This window comes from Miscanthus floridulus, chromosome 14, assembly GCF_019320115.1.
Source record: "Miscanthus floridulus cultivar M001 chromosome 14, ASM1932011v1, whole genome shotgun sequence".
NCBI lineage: Eukaryota > Viridiplantae > Streptophyta > Magnoliopsida > Poales > Poaceae > Miscanthus > Miscanthus floridulus.
In genome coordinates this window covers 15,732,009-15,756,573 of record NC_089593.1, presented here as the reverse complement: position 1 = coordinate 15,756,573, position 24,565 = coordinate 15,732,009, and the positions used below count along the sequence as shown (strand labels likewise).

The window sequence follows — 24,565 nt, the reverse complement described above, 5'->3', positions numbered from 1 at the left end:
GAGCCAGAAAATCGACAATAGATTCCAATCACCATAAGGCCAATTTATACATCGATAAAAGACATCACGTCGACGTGTAAGTGGTATGCACATGACCAGTTCAAGCCTGAGAACCAAGTCAAAGAAGTCCCACCATCCGAGGAGGCCCTCAGCCGCATCCAAAAACCGACAAAGAGGTATCCAAATGTTGATGACACCAAATGGTCAAAGGATTGCCCGAAAACCTATGAAAGAGACAAGCCCTTCCTACCAAACTGGGACTTCTAGCACCTACCACTTGGAATAAAAAGGTTCCATGATTGGTACTTGCGTGCTCTCTAGACGAAAATACAAATCATACAAGCACGCTTCCCTGTCAACACATTTGGAGGCCCAGATGGGGTAATTGCCTTTGACTTCAATGACATCCGGATAATGTTTCACCTCGGAGAAAAGGAAATGAATCTAGTTCGCACGTGGTGCCTGTAAGTCCTTGTCGTCTTGATGTAATATGATTCTTTGGATTTTGTTGTAACTAACCCACTGTGTCATTTGTAGAATGCAAGTGCACATTTCAAAACAAATGCCAAGTGTGCGATCGGGGTACGTAGACCCTCGATGTATAGCACAACCAAACTTCAATTACGCCAAAGAATGGTCACTGGATGGCAAAGAGCTAGCTGCTGGAAATACCATTGAGGAGAAAAAGGAAATCTGGAACAAGAAAATAAGGGGGGCGGCCCTTAAGACAACGGCGTACATAGCCCTAGCTTTTAAATAATTCCAAAATAACCAAGTTATATGGCTGCCATACAACTTCGAGTAAGTCCAACTATAGACTTAAAACTTTAACAATAAACATTGTTTTGTTGGATGCAAAAGAGCTTATCAGTTTCTATGATTAAATTCATGCAGCCGCCACTAGATTTGTATAGGCGTCGATGTCGGGATGGGCATGGCATGGGTCTTTGATTCAATAGATAAGGACCCCGCAACATACAAAGACTTCATATCGATTCTCAAGACGTATACATATCGACAATCGTCTTATATACCATTAACGTTCACTTTTGGATATTAACAAGTTGCATTTGTTAAATGCATTCGAACAGGGCATACAGGTACTATGTTCAGACTCACAAAGAGACGCATGATCTAGAAAGGAAGCATAACCTATGTCTCAAAACACTATGTGCGGTAAGTGTAACTTACTTAAGTACTCTATTACATTGCTGTCAAAAGCATTACTTAACATTTTTATATGCGAAACACATAGTGCCCCAAGCAGAAGCCCGGGAGTTTACATTATGGATACTACGTATGCAGTATGATGAGTAACACCACTACCTGTAGGAGACACCTCTGTAGGGTAAGTTTGAACCTCTTCAACCTCTTTATATGCTCACTGTTTTTATATATGCTCGTTGTTTTCATATATGCCCACTGTCTTTCGATATGCCCTCTGTTTTTAGATATGCCTAAACTTGTTGTCTTGTAGTGGCAAGATGAGAAAGGTGTGAGAAATGATCCACACAAAGATGATAACCTCTTGGAACTCGTCGGTGACCTTTGCAACTTCATAATGGACCAGATTGTACACGTTAGAGGCATTTACCATGACTGAGCGACCAAATTAGGTAGGAATCCTCAGTACCAACATATTCATGAGTGGGAAAGGCTAGGCTTAGGCTGTTGATTGGACTTATAAATAGAATGTGACATTGGTAATGTTATCAGACTTGTGGAACGGTTCGACTTATGGATTATGTGAATGTAATGATGAATTATATTTGTTCTTGTGATTTGGACTTGTAGTCTTATTGGATATAATGTTCTTGTGCATTATATATGTATATGTATATATCTTCTTGTGAATTAGCTGTTGATATAATGGCCTTGTGTAGCACCCGGTTTTAAGAAACAAAACCAGATACACACCATATATGAGCCCAGGAAGTCAAATCTCACATATAGCTACAAATAAGGGTAATATCATAAGACAATGCTTATTACATAGCGTATTAGTATAAAGAATACAACCTCATAGTATAGACAATGGAAAGACAACTCCGATCTTCAGGTGAAAACTCCAATTCCATAGGGACAACTGAGTGGTTGATCACAAATCTAATTCCTCCAAACTCTAGCAATCTGGTACCCATACGGAATTTTTATCCAAATAATTGAAAAATAAAGCAAGCGTAAGTACATGTCGTACTCAATAAATATAACATGGAGTTCATGAGGCTCAAAAGGCTGACACTAGTTTAACCACGATTAGCTTTTATTGAGTCATGATTTTAGCAATAGGGTGGCAACAAAGTTATCATAAGCCCATAAACACATGATCACGTAAACATGAATAATGAATAGTATAAATAGTATTCATTAGTGAGCATCTTTATCATTAGTATCATTAGTGTTCATCATCATTAACCATTAATGATCATCTATTCCATAAATGTTCCAATGGCCACTTGTGACCGTGATGTACGGCTGATATACCAGTTTTATACTCTGTAGAAGTTGTACACTTTCACTGTGAGTCGTGATTTACCTCTTTCGTCCGAGGTAGCTAATCTCTTGACCCACTTCCAAGGAAGGTCGACAGGGTTCACTATGAAGCCTTTCAAAGGTTCGTCTAACAAGTTAGGGCCATTAGATTCACTCGGCAACACAGATATAGAGCCCCCCCTTCTCGATGGCACAATGACGCGCAGCCTATACACAAGGGGACATAGGCCGCACTATATCCGATTCGGACAAGCCATTCTTACGCCAATAAAGGATAACCACTAACAAGCTACAAAAGGTATCCTCATACTGAGCTAAAGCCAGAGCCATGTAGCCCTCACAGTTGTACTGTAAGTCCCGGATAATCACTTACAAATAAGTCCTTAGGGAGAGGAATCTAGAGCACCATAAAAATAGCCCAATGCTCTAGCCCCCTTATTCCATGTTGCTTAAAAGCATGTTTTAAACAGTTTATTGCATATACCATTAGTCAAGTTAGAAGATCATGACTTTAGTTGAGCACTAGCAAAGCTACCCAATGTAATAACCCAGAGGTATCAAGGTACAAGTACTAAAAGACTAGGATATCCTTAGTGGTAGTCAAGGTAGACACATGCAGCATGAATTAAATGATTAAAGACGTATAGGACAACAAGAAAAATCCATATGCTATACTTGCCTTAAACTCTGATCTTCTTCTAGTCCAAAACTTCAAAGATCTGCTTCTTGATTCATCACGTATAGCTCACCGACTGGACGACAACACACAAACATCCATACACATACATGCATAGCATAAAATTACATCTATATTAGAACAGTACACCAATCAATAAAATATTTGAAAACTAATCTACGTGTTGTTACAAGCACCCAGACACAAAAAGCACGCTAATCGAAGCTATGGTGAGAAAAACGGCTACAAAAAGATTCATCACTTTATAAAATAAATAAATGTAAGCTTGATTTATTTTAGTTAAGCAAAAGCCATGTGAAGTATATTAATTCAGATTAGTCAAATCATCTTTTAATTCAAAAGTCGAGTAATGACTAGTCATATCTTATTAATAAATATGGCAGAATAATTTAAGTTAAATCAAACTTTAAATTCGCAAAGATAAAAGAACACATGAGAATATCTGTTCGAATTATATGTAATGCATGTTTGAGCTAAGCAAATTTAAAACATTTTTTTGTTAGCACTTAAGCATATTAATATTTGCTTATGAAAGACCGTGGTGTAGAACCTATGTTTGCTATACATTTAGAAAACTGGTAGCATGGACACTGATTAATTTAGTATTTTATTTGTAAAACTCAGAAAACATGTGACATGATTGGCCTCGTTCGCTGGTCTAAAACTTGGCTGAAACTGGCTGAAAAACATTGTTCTTGTTGAATTGTTGTGAGAGAAAAACACTGTTCTGGCTGAAAAAATAAGCCGAATAAGTCGAATATGGGGTAAGCCGAACGGGGCCATTATCGCTGCTGGATTACATCTAAATGACGCAAGCACGACATTGATAGTATTTACGGCTAATAAAATAATGGGGCAAGGAAGGCTGGGCTGACCATTGAACATAGGCGTCCTCTGCACGCTAGACATGGCACCAGTTGCAAAGAACTATAGCAGCAGATGCAACGTCCGTCAGGCGGCTCGGCGAGCTCCTGTTGGTGATTCTCGGCAGCTTGATGGAGCTTGCGCTGCATGCCCGACGATGGACGAACGACTCTTCACGTAGGTGTGCCCGTCAGCTGGTGGATCAATGATGTTGATGACTCGTGACTTGTAGATGTCATGGCACCGGGCACCAGATCGGCAGCAGGGGCTTCGGTTAGGCTTGGGCGTCCGTCTTTGCAGAGAAGCTCGGGCGGTGACAGAACACATAAGACTATGTGCAGGCTTTTTTGGAACTGGCCGGCGAACAACTTTGTTCCGTCGTGTCCATGGTGTCGATGCTTATTGCTAGCAGCCTTTGATGTACATGTAGAGGGATGGAACTTTCAGAATTGAATTGCAGCAGATGATTAGCGGTGGCCTTAGGGCTCGGCAAGCAACAAACGCTTGGCTTCCTCTCCTGCTCTGGCAGGGAGAGCATAGCGAGCCATGGCGATCAGGAAAGACGTGTACGTACGTCGAGCAACGGAGCACAGAGCGAATAGAGACAGAGCGCTATGTACGTCGGGTATGGCGACACCGGGTCTTCCTGCGAACCTAGACGCGAGGAGCGGCAAAAGATTCTCCACGTCGGCGAGGCAGCTTCAAAGCTTGGGATGGGAAGGCACGGCCGCGGGCACCCGGTATTTATGGCCAGGAGCAGCTTCGGACGCAAGGCAAGGGAGGAGGCATGAGCGGCACGGAGTCGGCGGCAACGGTCGTGTCCGGCTTGGAAACGATCACGAGGTGGAAGACGATGTGGCTGACATGTGGGGCCGGGCCGTCAGCGTCACAGGGAAGAGAGAGAGCGACCACACGGTGTCCGCGCGTTGCTGGGCCGGCCTGCTTGCTGGGCTGCGGAGAAGAAAACTGGCCGCGCGGACTCGTGGTTGCTACGCCGGCCCATGGGAAGGAAAGGAATAAATAAAATTTTTCTTTTCTATTTTTCAAACCCAATTTCAACTTAAATTCAATTTTTTTTAAAAAAAATTGATCAAACCCAAGCATCATAAAAATAAATATACAGCAGCATGTATGCACCAGCATGTTTCTAAACCTTATAATAAATTTTAATTTCATAAAAATTTTTATTTTCTATGTTTTAATGAGCACAAAAATCCAAAATTAAATCTTTTTAACCCTATTTCAAAAAGAGCAATTTTTAGGGTGTTAAACCTTGTGAATCATATATGTACATATATTCCGGTCAGATTTGAATTTATAAATCTAATTTTTTTTTTGCGGAAAATGGTACTACAGGGGTGGTTCTATATTTGACCGCTCCTACAAATAGAAACTATAGGGACGGTTGGTGTCACAGCCACCCCTATAAATTTAAATTGTAGGGGTGGCTAGTGTTATCAGTCGCCCCTGCAAATCTTTTTGTAGCGGCGGCTCATAACACCAGCCGCATCAACAAATCGATTTGCAGTGACGGCTTGGAAACCGCCCCTACAAATCAATGATTTGTAGACACGATTGTTTAGGGGCGGTTGGGGAAACCGCTCCTACAAACCATTTCCAACCGCCCCTATAAATCCTGACAGTAGTAGTGAGGCCGACTCCTGAATCGCTGCAGGATTTCGGAGCCTGGCACCGCTGATCGCGGCTGCTGCTTAGGCCGTCAGCTCCCCACTTAGGGTGTGTTTAGTTGGGGAGGTGAAAATTTTTGGGTGTTACATCGGATGTGTCGGAAGGATGTCGGGAGGGGTTTTTTGATACTAATAAAAAAACAAATTACAGAACCCATCAGAAAACTGCGAGACGAATCTAATGATACTAATTAATCAATCATTAGCACATGTGGGTTACTGTAGCACTTTAAGGCTTTTCATGGACTAATTAGGCTTAAAAGATTCGTCTCGCGATTTTGCTGAGAACTGTGCAATTATTTTTTTTCGTCTACATTTAATACTTCATACATATGTTCAAACATGCTCTTTTACTGTAGGAGGCAAAAAAAATTTTTTTGAAAACTAAACACACCCTTATTCGCAAGAGCAATTCCTCGCTTAGTACAACCATCTACCACCACTGTTGAAGCCAAAGATTTGTGTCTGTGTTCAACCCGTTGTATGCCAACGCAACTTGCCGCCGTGCCCTTCGTGTCGTGTATCTATTTTTCTAACTTCTCTTAACGAAAACACGTGCTAAGCACGTTTTTGAAAAAAAAACTTTGCATCTTTGGCTTTGTAAAATTTCGATATATGCATGTCTGTAGGTTAAATGAAAGATAGATGGGAGAAATTTCTTCATGAATTTGATCTGAAAATTCATTTATGTTCAGTTCAGTGCACGTATCTATATATTTCATATGCTGTGCTCTGAACTAATGGGCAAAACAGTACTTTCATATGGGATTCAACTCTTTTTTAAATTGTTTTTATGTTGTAGAGAGGATTGATTAATTTGTATACTGCATTCATGTTCCCAGTTCAGATCATCGACATCACATTCATCTACATTCACTACTACAAGCAGGAAATTTTAGGGGCGGCTGGTGATCCTATTGTAGGGGTGGTTTTGTCAGCCGTCCCGAACGAAGGGTGGCTTTAAGTCCACCCCTACAAATCGGGTTTTTAGGTGCGGTTGAATATTTGTAGGGGCGGCTAGATATCGGCTAGATACTGAGTCGCCCCTACAAATTATTTTTTAGAAATTCGTGAATCCAGGTTGAAAAAAATATGAAATTTTTTTAAGTTGCGCATTTTTACGTGTAAAATCACGCGCTATGCGGCTGTGGGGTTCGAACCCGTCCCTCCTCTAACCACTCTATCCAATACACACTTATGTCTATATCGTATTTTGGTTCCCCACATATTATCCTAAACTGAGCATAAATTAATTGCTTGAAGCCCTAAATGAAATCAAATTAAAAAATTGTCAACTACAAAGTTTTCTAACTTTTTGAGATCTCCAACTTTCATTTTGATAGTTTCTCCATCCGAGGTCATTTACAAAATTTAAATTTCCAATTTAGAAAATTCAAACGTAGTTTTTCATGACAAGATGATTTCAAATGAAAAAAATTGTCAACTACAAAGTTTCATAACTTTTTGAGATCTACAACTTTTTTTACTGTTTGTCCATCTGATATTGTTTAAAAAATTCAAATTTTAAATTTATGGAAATTCAAACATAGTTTTCCTTAACAAGATGATTTCAAATCAAAATGTTGTCAGCTACAAAGTTTCATAACTTTTTGAGATCTACAACTTTCATTTTGGTAGTTCCTCAATCTGAGGTCGTTTACAAAATTTGAATTTCAAATTTTAGAAATTCAAATAAAGTTTTCCTTGACAAGATAATTTCAAATCAAAAAGTTGTCAACTACAAAGTTTCATAACTCTCCAAGATCTACAACTTTTATATTGGTCATTTATTCATCCGACATAGTGGTAGTAACATTAACAATGTTACTACCACTATGTCGGATGAAAAAATGACCACAATAAAAGTTATAGATCTTGATGAGTTATATAACGTTTATGTTCATGACTTTTTCAGCTGAAATCGTTTAGCATTCCAAAATGATGTTTGAAGTTGGTATTTTTTAAAATTCAAAATTCAAATAGATAAAACACGGACATATGAAAAGATGGATAAAATAATAGTTGTAAGAACACAATAAATTGATAGCGCATGATTTTATAATTTTTTAGGAAAAAAATCATCAAATTTGAAGTTAGTATGAGGGAGAAAGACTAGTTACAAGTTTTAGCCAGATATTAAAAAGAGAAATCAGAATTCAACAATTTCAAAATTAAATTTCAAACAACATTTTGAAGTAGTAAATGATTTTAAATGAAAAGGTTGTAAACAACAAAGTTCCATAACTTTTCGAGATCTACAATTTTTATTTTGGTCATTTCTCCATCCGAGGTCGTTTAAAAAAAATCAAATTTTAGTGCTTAATTTTTATTATTCGGCGTCTATTTGTAGGGGATTTGTAGGGACGGCTGGTTACAAATCAGATCATTTGTAGGGGCGGCTCATAATACCAGCAGCCCCTATAAATAGATTTATAGGGACGGCTCATTTGGCCACCATTTGTAGGGGCGGCTCAATATAGAGCCACCCCTAAAAAAAAGATGGCGTTGCTACGAATCATTTTTGTAGTAGTGATTAAATATGCACCCTATGTTGAAGGGGGATAATCGCGGATGGTTGATTTGATTCTTTGATGTATAGCATCAGAGCCGCCCCTAAAAAAGGTAGCGTTGCTATAAATCGTTTTTGTAGCAGTGATTAAATATGCACCCTATGTTGGAGGGGGATAATCGCGAATGGTTGATTTGATTCTTTGATGTATAGCATCAGAGCCGTCCCTAAAAAAAGATAGCATTGCTACAAATTGTTTTTGTAGTAGTGATTAAATATGCACCCTATGTTGGAGGGGGATAATCGTGAATGGCTGATTTGATTCTTTGATGTATAGCATCAATCACTACTGGACGCAGGGTCTTTGCCGAGGGCCTGACGCCCTCGGCAAAGGCTCTTCAGCCGTCGGCGAAGGATTTGCCGAGGGCAGCTCTCGGTGAAGAACCCTCGGAAAAAAAAACGTCGGCGAAGGAGTCTTTGCCGAGGGCCTTTTATCGGGCACTCGGCAAAGTATTTGCCGAGGGCTATCGGTGGCCCTCGGCAAAGTAAAGTAGCCGTTAGATACGCGGTTATTTTCCACGGCGTCTTTGCCGAGGGCTGACATACAGGCCCTCGGCAAAGAGCTTTTTTTTCGAATTTATTTGCCGAGAGCTATACCGCAGGGCCCTCGGCAAAGACCTATTTTCTTTTTTTTCTCGGAATTTCTTTGCCGAGAGCTATATCGAAGGCCCTCGGCAAAGACCTACGTTTTTATTTTTGTCTCGGAATTTCTTTACCGTGGGCTGTGTTCAAAACCCTCGGCAAAGACCTACTTTTTAATTTTTCCTGGGAATTTCTTTGTCGAGGGCTATGGTTAAGGCCCTCGGCAAAGACCTGTTTTTAATTTTTCCTAGGAATTTCTTTGCCGAGGGCTATGGTCAAGGCCCTCGGCAAAGACCAGTGAAAATTTTCAACATTCCACCTGTTTCTTGCTTTCCATGCAGACAATATATATATATATATATATATATATATATATATATATATATATATATATATATATATATATATACAACAGCAGAAATATCCCACAAATATCACAATCATCACATATATCTCACAAATATCACATATATCTCACAGATATCACATAGATCATCACATGTATCATCACAAGTCCAAATTCAACAATTCCATAAGTCCACAATCTAACTCAAGTGTCAAGTCCACAAGTTCAAATCCGACTGAGGCTGGCCAACCTCTCCAACCGTCTGGCCTCTGCGTCACCAACCTTCCCAACCGTCTTGCCTCTGCGTCGAGGGTGGTGTAACGAAGCCTCCAGAATCAGGTGACGCACGAGGGGGGTTATTGGAACCCGCCGACTGAGGCTGCACAAACAATTATATGCTTATGTGAGATTGCAATAATTATTCTAGGACTACAGTTTTAGTATTTAGACAGAAACCTATCAAATTTTTTATAGCTAGTGTTGTCTGGGTTTCTATGTCATACAAGCAAATCAGTAGCTAGTGTTCTCTGGGTTTCTATGTCACACAAGCGAGAAGTGAACTTTAACGCTTACAGGAGTAGCTGCAAACGCGTGCGGCACCTAAGGCGGAGGAGCTGACATCTGCACAGGCACACCCGTCTTCTGCCCAAGAGCTTGCATGATTTGCATCATTTCTGCAATCCTGACCTCCTGGGCCTCCCGAGCGGCCTGCTCAGCCTCCAGCCGAGCAGTGAGGGCCGTGATCTGCGCCGTCTTCTCGTTGTTCTGGGCCTGCAATATTGCACTCCAATATTTCAGTAATGCAAATCTAACTCAAGTGTGAGAATATTAATTTACGACGAGTAAAACAAGAATTACCTCGAGCGCATCGACCCGCTGCAGTGTCGGAGTAGGCCGTGAGCGTATGGGCTGGCTGGAACTCGTGCTCTGTGCTCGGAGCTGGCTCAGAGTGGGAACAGTGGTGGGTCGATGGCGGCATTCGCAATCCACGTCCGGCCGTGCTTCCTGCCGCCACCGAGCCTCATGATGGCCTCGGCATCAATGGGCTCGGTGCGGACGTCGTACTCTGGCCCGTGCCGCTGCTGTACCGCCGACGTGTACTCCTGGACTTTAGTGTACACGTTAGGGTCGGAGTATGCCTCGCGAGGGGCAGCCGGGTCCCAGGTGACGTCGCTGGCCACCCTGGTCTGGTGGGACATAGCCCACGCCGTGAACATCGAGACATCCTCGTCCGGGTGCGCAGCCTCCTGCGAGAAAGGCGGCAGGTGGTGAGCAATCAGGCATACGTTAAGCGTGAAACTAAATAGAAGAAAAATCACTTACATATGCCGATTTGAATCCGGGGAGACTCCTGCTGCCTTGATGGTGAGTGGCAGCTGGCCTGAGCATACGCAGTGCCCGCTGAGACTCGTGCTTCTCTATGTAGGCCGGCGTGAACCACCTAGCCACGATCATTGTCCAGGCGTCGGCATGCGCTCGGCACCACCAGGGAATCACCTACAAGTCAACGAGTGTTTGACATATATGAAGATGAAATTGAACATATTTAATTCAAAAAACAAAACAATATCAATGTTATTCATGTACCTCAAGGTACTGCTCCTGTGTCAGCGTCATCTGTCGAGCCTCCCTCTTGGTGACTGTCATTCTACGAGCCGACGCGTAGTAGTCTATGTGGGCCTGGACGCGCGCCTCGTGAAACATGTCGGTGACATACTTCCTACAGGCTGCATGCGCCACACGATCAGCGAGGCCCTCGGTTCCTTCTTCGGCCCTGAAAAACCTCTGCATAAAAGATGATATATCCAATCGTTATTTGAAAAAAATAGAATTCAATGTGAAGGATTGATTAATGTTGTGCGAGAGGAACTTACCCAAAACTCAGCAAGTATCCGCTCCTGCTTGTTGCGGTACTGGTCGTCCTCGCCCAGGGCGTACCTGTCCCACGTGTAGGCTGGCTCTCGGGCCTCCGACGGCAACTCCACAATGCCGGGGAACCACTTCCGGCACAACACACCCAAGACGGTCGCGGGAGAGCGCAGAGGAGTACCTGACAACACCTCCCAAGCCCTGCACAAGTAAGAAGAAAATTTATCAGTTTCTCTTTCGATTTCAAACATATCATATGAAGTAGTTGTGATATCATTTATATTTACTTACTTGGGCGGCACAGGGCGAAGCACTAGACGGTTCTGAGGAAGCGGAAACGAAGGGAGCGTCGCCGGGCCTCGCTGGTAGACACCCGACGCCTCGCCTCCCTCATGAGGATTGAACCAGTGGCATTTGAACATGACAGGTTTAAGAGGTTTGTCACCATCAAATTCTAGTTGGTAGATCTCCTCAACTCTTCCATGGTAGTCGAGACCATCAGTGCCAGGCGTACAAACTCCGCTATTTGTGGTTTTCCGATTGGGCCGGGTTTGCTCGTATCTTGTTGTGTGGAAACGATAACCATTCACGTCATATCCGGTAAATGACTTCACCCTAGCTTGGCAGCCGTTCGCAACTTGTTTCAACTCATCACTCATGGATGAATCGGTCTGGGCCTGCAAGCTCAAACATGATAGATCGTTATATTCGAATATCGAATGTACAAGCTAAATTGGACATTACCTTTCGTTTAAACCAAGAAATGAAATCAGGCCTATCCGCTCCCGCGCCCCGCGATAGAAGGGTGTCTTGTTCCTGTGGGGTAGGATCCCTAGGTTCATGCCAGGATTCACGAACAAATTCCCTGTTGGAGCGAGAATCAATAGGGTTGGACGTTGAATAGTAACGGCGTATTGAAACAAGATCATTGAGAACTTACTTGATGAAAGGTTGCACCTCAGTAAGGTTATTCAACACGTATAACATGATACTGCGCCACTCTTTATTTGTCAAGATCATAACGGTCGATCCACTTGCGCTACCGAGTTGTCCTTGGAAAAGGCCGAGGGTCGATTCATTTTCATCAGCATTGTAACGAGGGAGTGGATTTTGATTGCTAGGAAGGTTCGGCTTGTAGTACAGCGTTGTGAAGTTTGCCACCTCCTCCCGTAGGTATGCCTCTGCAACGGAAGCCTCAATTCTGGCTTTATTTGTACATTTCTTGCGAACAGTCTTTAGTCCTCTCTCGACTGGAAAGCACCAACGAAACTGCACAGCCCCCCCCCCCAAACGTACTTCAGTGGGAAGGTGCACGATCAGATGCTGCATCGACAAGAAAAAGCTGGGTGGGAAGATCTTCTCCAGCTTACAGACCAACACAGGTGCCACCTTTTCCAATTCCATAGCGATGTTCCGAGATATCTCCTTAGCACACAGCAGGTGAAAGAAATAGCTCAACTCTGCCAACACTTTCCAGACATGCTCAGGGACGTAGCCTCGGACCATTGCAGGGAGAAGCCGCTCAATCCATATATGGTCTGCTTGTCCACCCTTCTCCTGTTGTCACAGTGGCTGCACGGACACCAAACTAGAGAATGCCCTTTAGCTACACCCTCACCAAATGCATGTTTCAAGAAGTCATCTGTCCTCTTCACCCAATCCACGTCGTAATCGTTTCGACTTCTTCGCCCCGTGTACATCCACTAACGGTCCTCCATCCTTTGACAAATACATCACCGAGTAACGTAACCATCAACTGCACCTAGCCGGTGTTCCTACTGTCTAATAGGTGAGGATAGATCCTAATCCCACCCGCGTATGCGTAGATGAGGTCAGTTTCCATGCTCCGCTCCTATCCAAGACAGAATTTCGGCAGCACCTCTCCGATGTTCTCCCAATACACGTCCTGCAAAGAAGTTTGTGTATTCGGAGAACAATGGGGAGGTGCTGCCGAAATTCTGGCTCGGATCGGAGCGGAGCATGGAAACTGACCTCATCTACGCATACGCGGGCTGTCCAAAAAATGTGGACAATCCGAAACAGATACGGTCAGATACACACAGTGATCTGCATGCCTCCAACCGTATCTCTTTCGGACGGGAGACGCCTAACTGGTTTACGCAGTCTACGACAAAGATACAGGAGTAGATGTTGTTTATACCTAAGGTGGCGGTGGAGACAGGGTAGCGGGGCAGTGGAGAGTCGCAGCGCCGACGAGGACGATCGACTACTCTGAAGCTCCTTTGACGTCCTCTGCTCTGCAAAAAAAAGGGTATAAGTTAAAAATTTCGGCAGAACCTCCCCTGTACGGGGAGGTTTCCAAAACCTGCAAAAAAAATCGGCTCGATGGCCAACACCCACATTCACGGCACAAAGGCCGACACATCAACAATGGGAGGCACGAAGGCCATCCACATCAAAAAACGGCGCGATGGCCGACAACCCATGGTTTTACCTTCTACTCGACCGAGGGACGGGGAAGTGAAGGTGATGGCAAGGTCGTCCAGACGAGGCCGTTATCCAGAACCACCTGCATTGCATGCCCAAGTAATTGCTTCAAAACATGACCCGCTTAGATGAATAAAACAAGTGCAACTGCAGAAAAGTACTGAACCAGTAAATCCTAAATTTTCCGGGCTGTAAGTAAGCACATTACACTTTTCTCTTCCTATAGGAGTTAATTCCATTCATACTTAATAGCGAGCATAAATGTTGTTATTCAGATTTTGCTAAGCTTTGTAGTAGAATCATTTCAAACGTCCCTTTACGGATCAGTTATGCAGAAATAATCATTAGTTCACTAGCAACAAAGACTAATCCATGCAAAAGCAATACAATGATGCGCAATAACAACATTTCAAGGTTTCAGGTCAAGATTGCGAAATCAAGGTGACTTTGTAAAGAAGAGACTGGGGAGGGAGCAGAGGCACCGAACCTTCCGGGCGACGACGGCGGAGGACGCGGCCGGGGCGGCGGCGGGCCGTGGGCAGGCGACGGGGCGAGACGACAGGAGAGGAGGAAACGGGGGGCGACGGGGGAGGGGCGGCGGCGGCCTGCGCGGTGGCGGCGGGCGAGCGCGCGGCGGCCGAGCGCGCGGTGGCGTGCGCGGCGGCGGCGGCGGGCGAGTGGCGGCTCGGGCGGGCGCGGCTTGGGATAAGGCCGCCCGCCCGGCCGTTCCCTTTTTTATATGGGGTCCCCTCTTTGCCGAGGGCCTAGATCCAGAGCCCTCGGCAAAGATTTTTTTATTTTTTTTATTTAATTTCTTTGCCGAGGGCCAACATCCAAGGCCCTCGGCAAAGATGTTTTCTTTTTATTTCCGCCGGCGCCATCCCGTTCAAAATATTTGCCGAGGGCCTGTACAACGGGCCCTCGGCAAAGAGTTTTATTTTTTTATTTCCAAATTCTTTGCCGAGGGCCTAACGCCGAGCCCTCGGCAAAGGCTGACGGCCGGTGCCGCCGTCACGCTCGGCCGAGGTCGCCGAGAGGCGGTACTGTGCCGAGGGCCCGGCCCTCGGCAAAGGTGGGCCTTTGCCGTGGGCCGTTGATTGCCGAGGGTCCGGCCCTCGGCGAACGAGCCGTTGCCGAGGGCTAAGCTTCGCCGAGGGCGGCCCTCGGCAAAGAAAGGATTTGCCGAGTGCCCGAAATTAGGCCCTCGGCAAAGTCTTTTGCCCTCGGCAATGTTGCTGTTTCCAGTAGTGAATTAGACGGATCACTCCACCGAATTCTTGTACCGTAGCAATGCACGGCCGTTCATCAAGTTCAAACAAAGCAAATGACTGGAATAAAAGAAAATCTCTGAACATCTGATGAGCTAAAGCCTACAGCACGCAATACTCAAGATGTGTAACAGTTGTGTGTCAGCTGGTCTCGTCGCCAACGGATCAGAATCAGATATCAATATCACAAATAAACGCTTAAAAACGAAATATATATGTAGCGCGCGAGCACCAGGGGATACATTGCAGGCACGTCTACCATTTTGTTTTATGTGTGGCACCTGGTCTGATGCTGTGAAGCTGTCCAGCGGTGCCAGCAGCTAGCTGGAAGTAAAGCAAATCAGAAAAAGGATCATCAGAAGAAGTGAAAGGGAAAAAAAAAGGAAAAATAGAAGTACTACTCTGTATATATACTGGAAATAATCCACATGCGAAGAATCATCAGAAAAGATACACAATAGAAGCGGAAGCAAAAAGAAAGAAACAAGAAGTATTATCCTAGCAGTAATGCACATGCGTGCGATGCATGCCCCGGCCACTCATCACGTCGTTGTCCGCGGAAATACACTTGTACTGGTATAAATAGAGCGCAGCTCCTGCTTCTCCAAACCACGAAGACGCACGCAACCATATCTATCCCTAGCTAGCAGCTCTTTCTCAGCTAAAACCTAGCTAGAGCTCAGCAGCCCCGAGAGCTAGCTACCAGCTGCTACGTAGGTGTCGTCGTCGACGTCCATGGGGTCCATGGGGAGGGCACTACCGGCCACCGTCGACGAGATCAGGCGTGCGCAGCGCGCGGATGGTCCGGCCGCCGTGCTCGGCATCGGCACGGCGAACCCGCCGACGTGCATGGCCCAGGACGACTACCCCGACTACTACTTCCGCGTCACCAACAGCGAGCACCTCACCGATCTCAAGGCCAAGCTCACCAGGATCTGCAACAACAAGAAGTCCGGCATCAGGCAGCGCTACTTGCACCTCGACGAGGAGCTGCTGGCCGCCAACCCGGACTTCATCGACCGCACGCGGCCGTCGCTGGACGCGCGCGTGGAGATGGCCTCCGCCGCCGTCCCGGAGCTGGCCGCGGCCGCGGCCGCCAAGGCCATCGCGGAGTGGGGCTGCCCGGCCACCGACATCACCCACCTCGTCTTCAGCACCTACTCCGGCGCGCGCGCCCCGAGCGCCGACCGCCGCCTCGCCTCCCTGCTGGGCCTCCGCCCCACGGTGTCCCGCACCATCCTCAACCTCCACGGCTGCTACGGCGGGGGGCGGTCGCTCCAGCTCGCCAAGGAGCTCGCGGAGAACAACCGCGGCGCGCGCGTCCTCGTCGCCTGCTCCGAGATCACGCTCATCGCCTTCTACGGGCCCGAGGGAGGCTGCGTCGACAACATCATCGGCCAGACCCTGTTCGGCGACGGTGCCGGCGCCGTCATCGTCGGCGCCGACCCCGTCGCCCCCGTCGAGCGCCCGCTGTTTGAGATGGTGTTCGCGTCGCAGACCACGATACCGGAGACCGAGGACGCCATCTCCATGCAGATCAGCAAATGCGGCATGGAGTACCACCTCTCCAGCCAGGTGCCCCGCCTGCTGGGGTGCAACGTGGAACGCTGCCTTGTCGACGCGTTCCGCACGCTCGGCGTCAGCGCAGCATGGAATGACCTTTTTTGGGCGATCCATCCCGGCGGTCGTGCCATCCTAGACAACATCGAGGAAGTGCTCGGTCTGGAGGACGGGAAACTGGCGGCGAGTCGCCACGTGCTCAGCGAGTTTGGCAACATGAGTGGCACCACGGTGATCTTCGTGCTCGATGAGTTGCGCCGCCGTCGGGCAGCGGCGGCCAAGCAGGGAGGGGAAACGCCGGAGTGGGGAGTCATGATGGCTTTTGGACCTGGAATCACAATCGAGACCATGGTGCTCCACGCCCCTAGCAACCTGAACCTGGAGGGAAATTAACAATTCAAACATCCACCAAAAGGACTATATATATACTTCTACGCGGAATATAAAATATGTTATAAACCTGGTATAGAGGTTGCCCAAGCTAAATAAGGTCCATATAGCCAATTCATGGACCATAAGGTGGAGTGTTAAGTTTGTTCACTAATTATCAGCGTGATATATTGTTGTGTTAATTGTATTATGTATACTTCTATATACCTATATAATAATATTAAAAAGAAAAAAAAATCGGTTCATCATCACTTTGTCCCTCATTCGTCCATTTCGCACTCCCACCATTTTTGTTGTATCCCTTGACCCGATCCCTCTTGTTGATAGATAAAACCTTTGTTGGCACCGCACCACTCTTGTGGTGGATAAGTCGGTCGAGCTCGTATGCATCACGATTCCTCACAGCTCCACGTGCGAGGTGGCTCACTTTCTACCTATCTGAATCGTGTGCACACAATAGCCATGTATTTAAGGCGGATCAACTTTTTATCAATTTCTCATACAGGATTAATCCTTATTTCACTTAGCATTTGTTATAGGCATTGGATTTATTTGATTTAATGGAAATATGGTTGGACCAAGTCCAATTAAATTCAACAAATATAGCTAGCTGTTCAAAATTGACTTAGACGGACCCATACGGCCACACGACAAGTTGTACATCCTATTGTAAGGCATGTACATATTTGCTAGCCTAATTAAAAGGAGAAATTTTCTTCCTCCACTTTTCTGTCTGTCGCTCTCTCTCCTATCCATCTCTCTATAAGAATCCTAGCAGTATGTGATGAATATATAAGAGATAATAAAAGTCCTACTAGGTTTACAGTCCCGTCTGTGGTCCGGACTCACGTCCGGTGCTCATAAGAGTTAGAATGGTACGTGTCCAGGCACACTTCAAAGTCTAATTCTAAGACACACACTACAAGAAAATGGAATATCCTTGGTGGTCAACAGTTTCCTTTAGGGGCGAAATTGAACCCCCAAGGATATATCATTGCCTCAGCAGTTGTATGAAACCTCCAAGGAAATACATGTTCTTGATTGCTAACTCAAACCACCAAGGTAATTATACATTTCCTTGAGTGCGCTATTGGGGGATTTAACTTCACCAAGAAAACCTAGCCCCTGAAACTTTGGAGTTGAAATTGTGATTTCTATAACAAACTTTACTTGCAGGAAAAAGAAGTAAAGCGAAGGTGGAAATTTGACTTCGTCAGAAAGATTCCGTCTTCACTGAAAGGATCTCGTCTTCGCTGGTGAAAAGAAGAAAGCAAGATTAGAAGAAGATAATCAGAGCAAAAATCAACTAAGTCTAGAAGACAAAGACATCAATGAAGTTGATGTACAAAAGTTGGAGAATGAAGACTCAAAAGGGAAAAAAGACCACTTCGCCCTTGTAGTTGAAAAGGGTTGTAACTATTTGAGTTGGGGGTAAAATAGTCATTTTATGTAAAGTACGAAGACTAGGACCCCTATAAATACCCCGTCTAACATGTACAGTACCACCATGGAATGAATACAACTTTGTCTTGTGTTCAAACTTCGATGCTTGTGTAATTTCTTACCTAACATCTGGCGCCCACCGTTTGTGTGTGCTCGAAAACTCCCATGACCACGCGAAGCTAATGGACAGGCCTAACAAGAAAATTACCACTGGGGTAACCGAAGATGACCCACCAACAGTCGAAGACCAAAGCCTCGAAAAAGATACACCCCAAGACCCAAACTCTTCAAAGGCAAGCGAAGCCGAAAAAACAAAGACTCAAAGAATTAGAAGAACAAGTGTTGAGAAAGCAAAAAGAACTTGAAGAATGTCACGCAAGAGCAAGAGAAAAGTATCTAAAACAAAGAATAGAAGAAGCCAAAGCCAATCTTCGAGAACTAAATGAACAACTCCAAAACGCAAGCCACGAAGTTATACATTTAGATGAACCAAATTCAGCAACAAAAGCTTCTCAAGAGAAGAATTCTCAAAAGTCATTCATATCAATTGACACAAGCTCTCCCTTGTCAATAAACTTACAGCTAGCAAAATGGCCCTTGGGGTACAAATTCAACATGATACCAACGTTCGATGGCCAATCTGACCCAAGACAATTTCTGATGAGTTTTGAAGCCACAGTAATTTTTGGAGACGGCGATGAGGCTACATTAGCAAAATCTCTTGTCATGGCACTTGAAGGACCAACACAACAATGGTACTCTTCGCTAAAAGCAAAATACATACATTCATGGGATCAACTTAAAGCAAATTTGCTTGTTGACTTCCAAGGATTCCAACCAGCTGGCCTCACAGACATAGATCTGTTCAATTGCAAGCAACAAATCAAAGAGCCCCTGAGCTAGTACTTCAAAAGATTTATCCAAATTAAGGCACAAATTCTAAACATCCCAGGCAAAATGATGATAATAGCCGCAATCAAAGGACTTCGAGTAGGCCAATGTGCTTCTCATCTTGCCTAAAAAAACCAAGTACAGTTGCAGAGCTTTACAAAGTCATCCAAAAATATTATAAATTGGATGATGATTACAGAAAAAGAATTGAAGAAAAAAACAACTTCAGGGCTCAAATCAAGCAAAGCAACAACAACTTCCATCCTCAAAGACCAAACAACTATGAGCGAAGACCATTTACACCACACAATCAAGTCAATCAAATCGAGAATGACAACAAATCAACAGCTAAAAGTGATTATGCTCACCAAAATTAATACAACCAACAAAGTCAATTCAATGAAAGAACATTTGAAAGAGGTGGCTTTGGCACAAGTGGAAGAGGAGGAAGAGGAAGAGCACCTTTAAAACCTAAAGATATGTACTTCATTATTCATGGCAAAGGGGCTGGACATACATCTAAAATATGTCCTAAAGTAAAGAAAAGCATCGAAGAAGCCCAAGAAGAAAACAAGGCACCAAGCCAGTCAAAAGTTGTCAATCATGTGAGGGAAGAACAGCAAAGTTCTTATCAAACTTATTACCCAAAGCACTATAGACATCCCCAAGCACTACTTCCAGGGCCACCTCCCGCATACAACTATGAACCCCTAGCGATATATCATCCCATGCAAAATCAATGGAGGCAAAATCAATCTCAGCAATCAAATATTCAATTAGCACAACCTAAAGCTTCAGTTGCAAACAACAACCCACAAAACAATTAAGCCAAGCAAGAGAATAACTCCCCATCAGTTTTAGCGGTGAACAATAATGCAATCATCCTAAGCAGAGGAAGAATATTAACAATCACGAGAGAAAATAGCATGGATCGTGAAAATAACAGTTAAAAGAAGAAACTACTTCTGAAGAGTAAATTTAATTTCAATGGAAAGCCCATATAAAAAACAAGAAGGTCTAATCTACCAATCATATTTTCACAAGAAGACCTTCAGCTAAAAGATTACCCACATATGGATGTTATGGTAATCGAAGCAAACATTGATGGTTGGGCAGTCTAAAAATATTGGTTGATGGAGGCAGCTCTGCTGACATTATATTCACATCAACAATTGATGCCGTGAAAATTGATCGCAAAATGTTAGGAAGAGCTAAGCATCCACTCTATGGCTTCGGAGGGGAAAAAATTCCACTCAATTGGAAGAATAATTTTGCCAGTCTCTTTTGGAATAGTAAGCAATGCAAGAACAGAGCAAATAGCATTTGATGTGGTTGACATGTACTATCCATACAATGCACTCTTCGGAAGAGGAACTTTAAATGCATTCGAAGCAGTCATAAGCTACTCATACTTATGCATAAAAATGTCAGCAATAAATGGAGTAATCACAGTACACGGAGACCAAACTGAGGCAAGAAACATTGAAAAAGAATATACTCCATGACAAAAGAATGTTCATGCAATTGTTGAAAAAGAAAAAAAAGAAACAGAAAATGCGAAGCCTCAACTCAAAGCTGAAGCTTGTGAAGAAACAAAAAGAGTACCTCTTGATTCATTAGTCTCAGACAAACAAGTCATCATTGGTACTGGACTTTCTCAAGAAGAAGGGGATAAACTTGTGGAATTTCTTCGAATTAACAAAGATATATTCGCTTGGTCATCAAATGACTTAGGAGGAGTTAGTAGAGACATAATCGAACACAAACTAGACATCGATCCAAAAGTGAGACCAAAAAAGCAAAATTTGAGAAAACTAGTCAAAGACAGAGTTCAGGCTACCAAAGCTGAAGTTCAAAGATTGCTTGATGTAAAAGTTATAAGAGAAGTTCAATTCATAACTTGACTCGCAAATATTGTCATGGTCAGAAAAAAGAATGGAAATAGTGAATGTACATCGATTTCACATACCTCAATAAAGCGTGCCCAAAAGACAATTTCTCACTGCCAAGAATTGACACATTAGTCGATCAAGCAGCTGCAAGTGAAATGCTAAGTTTCTTGGATTGTTTTTCTGGCTATCATCATATTTGGATGAGAAAAGAAGATGAAGAATTCACAAGTTTCATCACCCCATTCGGGGCTTACTGTTTTGTAAGAATGGCAGAGGGGCTTCGCAATGCTGGCAGCACAACATTTATTAGAATAACTTCAATAGTGCTTCACGAATAAATTGGCAAAAACCTACTCAACTACATTGATGACATAGTAGTCAAAAGCAAGAAAAGAGGAGATCACATCGAAGACCTCCAAGAAACATTTACAAATCTCAGGAAAGCAAATTTAAAGTTAAATCCTAAAAAGTGGACCTTCGAAGTTCAAAAGGGTAAAATTCTAGGCTGTATTGTATCAGCAAAAGGAATCGATCCAAACCCAGACAAAGTCTAGGCAATCTTATACATGAAAGTTCCTAAAAATATAAAGGACGTAAAAAAATTGACAGGAAGACTTGCTGCCTTAAACAAGTTCATTTCAAAATTAGCAGAGCGAAGTCTGCCGATATTTCAAGCACTCAGGGGAACAAAAAGAGACTTGGCATGGGGACCTTCGCAACAACATGCATTCAAATAAATAAAACGTTACATGTTAAAGCCAAATACTCTAACCACACTAACCCCAGGGGCTGAATTGCTCCTATATGTCTCAGCAATAGAAAGTGTAGTGAGTGCGGTCTTAGTTGAAGAACCGGAAAATGAACACATAAAAAGACAAGTCTCAGTCTACTTTGTTTCAGCTCTATCTGGCTCAAAAATCTATTACTCGGAAATCAAGAAAATAGCTTACGCGGTTTTAACTGCAACAAGAAAATTGAAGCACTATTTCCAAGCTCACAAAATCAGAGTACCAACAAACTATCCTCTAAAAGAAGTTTTGCAAAATTATAGATCATCTGGAAGATTGGGAAAATAGGCAGCTGAACTATCTCAGCAGTACATCGAATTTCAAAAAAGAACATCAATAAAATCCTTGGCGGTCAACAGTTTTCTTTAGGGGTGAAATTGAACCCCCAAAGATATATCATTGCCTCAGCAGTTGTATGAAACCTCTAAGAAAATGCATGTTCTTGATTGCTAACTCAAACCACCAAGGTAATTATACATTTCCTTGAGTGCGCCATGTTTACTTGAGTGTTATTATCACAAACTGCTAAGGTATTTCCTCATTTCTTTCGTGCTATTCGAAACCATCAAGGCACTTCATATTTCCTTGATGTTGTTACAAACCATCAAGTTAATTCTCATTTCCTTAGGTGTAATTGGAAATCACCAAACAAGTGATAGTTTCTTGGGTGCAAACTCTCAAGTAAATTGTTGTAGCTGCTAAGAAAAAATGTTCAATTTATACGCATTTGCCTTAACTACCAATACCATGGACTCAATGCATTCCTATTAGTTAGACATTGCATATTATAGACACAAATGCTCCCTTGACATGGTTATGAAATTAAATCCGGGTTTTTTTTGGTGCATTAATCCAACAAAAGGTACAATTTTGTGTTGCTATGCATTAGAGAATGCATATTGGCACTTAACTTGAGATGTCTAGTTAGTTTTAAAGCTTGCATGCAACATACTAATATTGTATGAAGGCATAGTTTATATCCAAGTTGTAGAGCTCGAAGAGATATATAACTTTGTAGTTGATGACTTTTCTAAAACTTTTAGTTTAAACTTTTTCCATTTGAAATTATTTAGAGTCTTAAATATTTAATACAAAATCCACTAAAGTGGATAAAAAAGAAAGAAACATCTACTTTTTCATAGATAACTCTGAGATATAGTGGTAAGTGAGTTTCACCTGAAACCTCAGGTCATGAGTTCGTTTTAGGTCATGAGTTTGATTTTTTCCGGTTGTGGCATCCCTGGCAATTCTTACAAATATCTTGGGGTCATGGATCCTCAAGAAAATATATATCCTTGGTGGTTGATACAAATACCTTGGGGTCATTGGAACTCAAGAAAATATATATCATTGGGAGTGTTATATTTCCTTGACGTTGTTAAAAATCTGACCTCGTCTTTGTTTCCTTGGCGGCCAAACCCTTAAGAAAATCATTTGTGGTGGCCGTCCCTAAGGTAATTGAATTTCCTTTGCTCTCTGCCCTTAACGGTCCTTCCCTGAGGGTTAGCTGCCAAGAATAATATTCTTCACGATTTTTATGCTTTTCTTGAGGATTTTCGGCCCTTAAGGACATTCCGTTTTGTGCAGTGATATTGGAACAGACAGTCTGTATATTTTGTTGCAACATACAGGTATGCATATTTGCTATAATATTAAAACAAAGAATTTCTTTGTCTAAATTTTTGTCCTCGGTCTTTCTAGGTCTGTCTATCCCTCCACTCCCTAAGAATAATAATCCTGGCCAGAGTAGTAGTATCATGTCTGTGGCATGAAGTCCTAAACTCGTCTCCCGTGTTCATACAAGTTAGAATAGCGTATATATAAGGTTTTGTTTGTTTCCACTGCTGCGCGCGGCGTGGCACGGCGCAATTAAGCAAGACTCGCTCAGAGCCGCGACGTGAGATTGCTCCGACGTGTGCGCGTTCAATGCTGGGTGTTTGGCGGGCGCAGGTGTCTTCTCGGTTCTCACACGTACAAGGGCCATAGCCCATAGAGATGTACATCGATAATGCTACGTCCGGACGCAGCTTCCCACAGGGCTGCTCGCTTCCGTCCGCGCCCCTTCTCATCTAAAAAAACTCTCTACACAGGGCTGCTCGCCAGGGGTGGTCGCCCAGTAGGGGCTCGCTAGGGGTGGTCGCCTAGCAGGGGGCACTCGCCAGTGCTCGCCCAGGCCACGATAGCAGGTGCTCGCCAGGTGGGCTGCTGTGGCCTCGCGCAAGTGCTCACCCAGGCCGCCGAGCAGGTGCTCGCCCAGAGTCGTGCGGTGCTCGCCACTCTGCTGGGGCACTAGCGAGCTCCATGCGCCGCCGCCGACCTCCGTGCCGGTGTCGAGCTCCGCAATGACCAGCCGCGATGAAAGCGCATGTTGCAAGCTTATGTTTCAAGTGTTTCAGATGTTTCATCTGGATGTTGCATGTGTTTTTATCTAGATATTGCAATAGTGGATCGGGATGTTGCACATGTTGTAATGGCTATACACGTTTGTTGCAAGTGTATGTTCTAAATGTTTCAGCTATTTTTCAGAAGCATGTTGTAAGTGTATGTTTTAAATGTTTTAGTTATTTCAGACGTACGTTACAAGTGTTTTATTTGAATGTTGCATATATTGCAGTGGCTACACATATATTGTAAGCGTATGTTTCATCTATTTTGAACGTATGTAGCATCAAGTCATACATGTTGCAAGTGTTTCATGAGACGTGAGAAGCCGGCACATGCGGTCCCCACGGAGCAGCACGGGCGGGCGAGCAGGCTCAGCAGGCCTAAGAGCCGTG

General features: G+C 43.8%; 2 protein-coding genes and 1 long non-coding RNA gene across 4 annotated transcripts; 1 reads left to right on the top strand and 2 right to left on the bottom strand.

The window, feature by feature from the left end:
* Positions 1 to 10,814: 10,814 nt before the first annotated feature.
* On the bottom strand, positions 10,815 to 11,530 carry LOC136503099 (uncharacterized). Its single transcript, XM_066498286.1, has 3 exons — positions 11,400 to 11,530; positions 11,114 to 11,309; positions 10,815 to 11,024 (listed from the first exon to the last, which is right to left on the bottom strand). The coding sequence occupies exons 1-3, from the start codon at positions 11,528 to 11,530 to the stop codon at positions 10,815 to 10,817; spliced, it is 537 nt and encodes a 178-aa protein (XP_066354383.1).
* Positions 11,531 to 11,594: 64 nt separating this feature from the next.
* Positions 11,595 to 14,158, bottom strand: LOC136502762 (uncharacterized). 2 transcript variants are annotated; one of them, XR_010770692.1, is made up of 5 exons: positions 14,044 to 14,158; positions 13,564 to 13,638; positions 13,270 to 13,366; positions 11,853 to 11,973; positions 11,595 to 11,785 (listed from the first exon to the last, which is right to left on the bottom strand). It is a non-coding gene; the product is annotated as an uncharacterized lncRNA (long non-coding RNA). The 2 variants fall into 2 exon arrangements; XR_010770691.1 differs by lacking the exons at positions 11,595 to 11,785; positions 11,853 to 11,973 and having other exon boundaries at positions 13,125 to 13,366.
* Positions 14,159 to 15,547: 1,389 nt separating this feature from the next.
* Positions 15,548 to 16,777, top strand: LOC136505969 (bisdemethoxycurcumin synthase-like). The gene has a single exon (XM_066501099.1). The coding sequence runs from the start codon at positions 15,560 to 15,562 to the stop codon at positions 16,775 to 16,777; it is 1,218 nt and encodes a 405-aa protein (XP_066357196.1). The 5' UTR covers positions 15,548 to 15,559.
* The last annotated feature ends 7,788 nt before the right edge of the window (positions 16,778 to 24,565 follow it).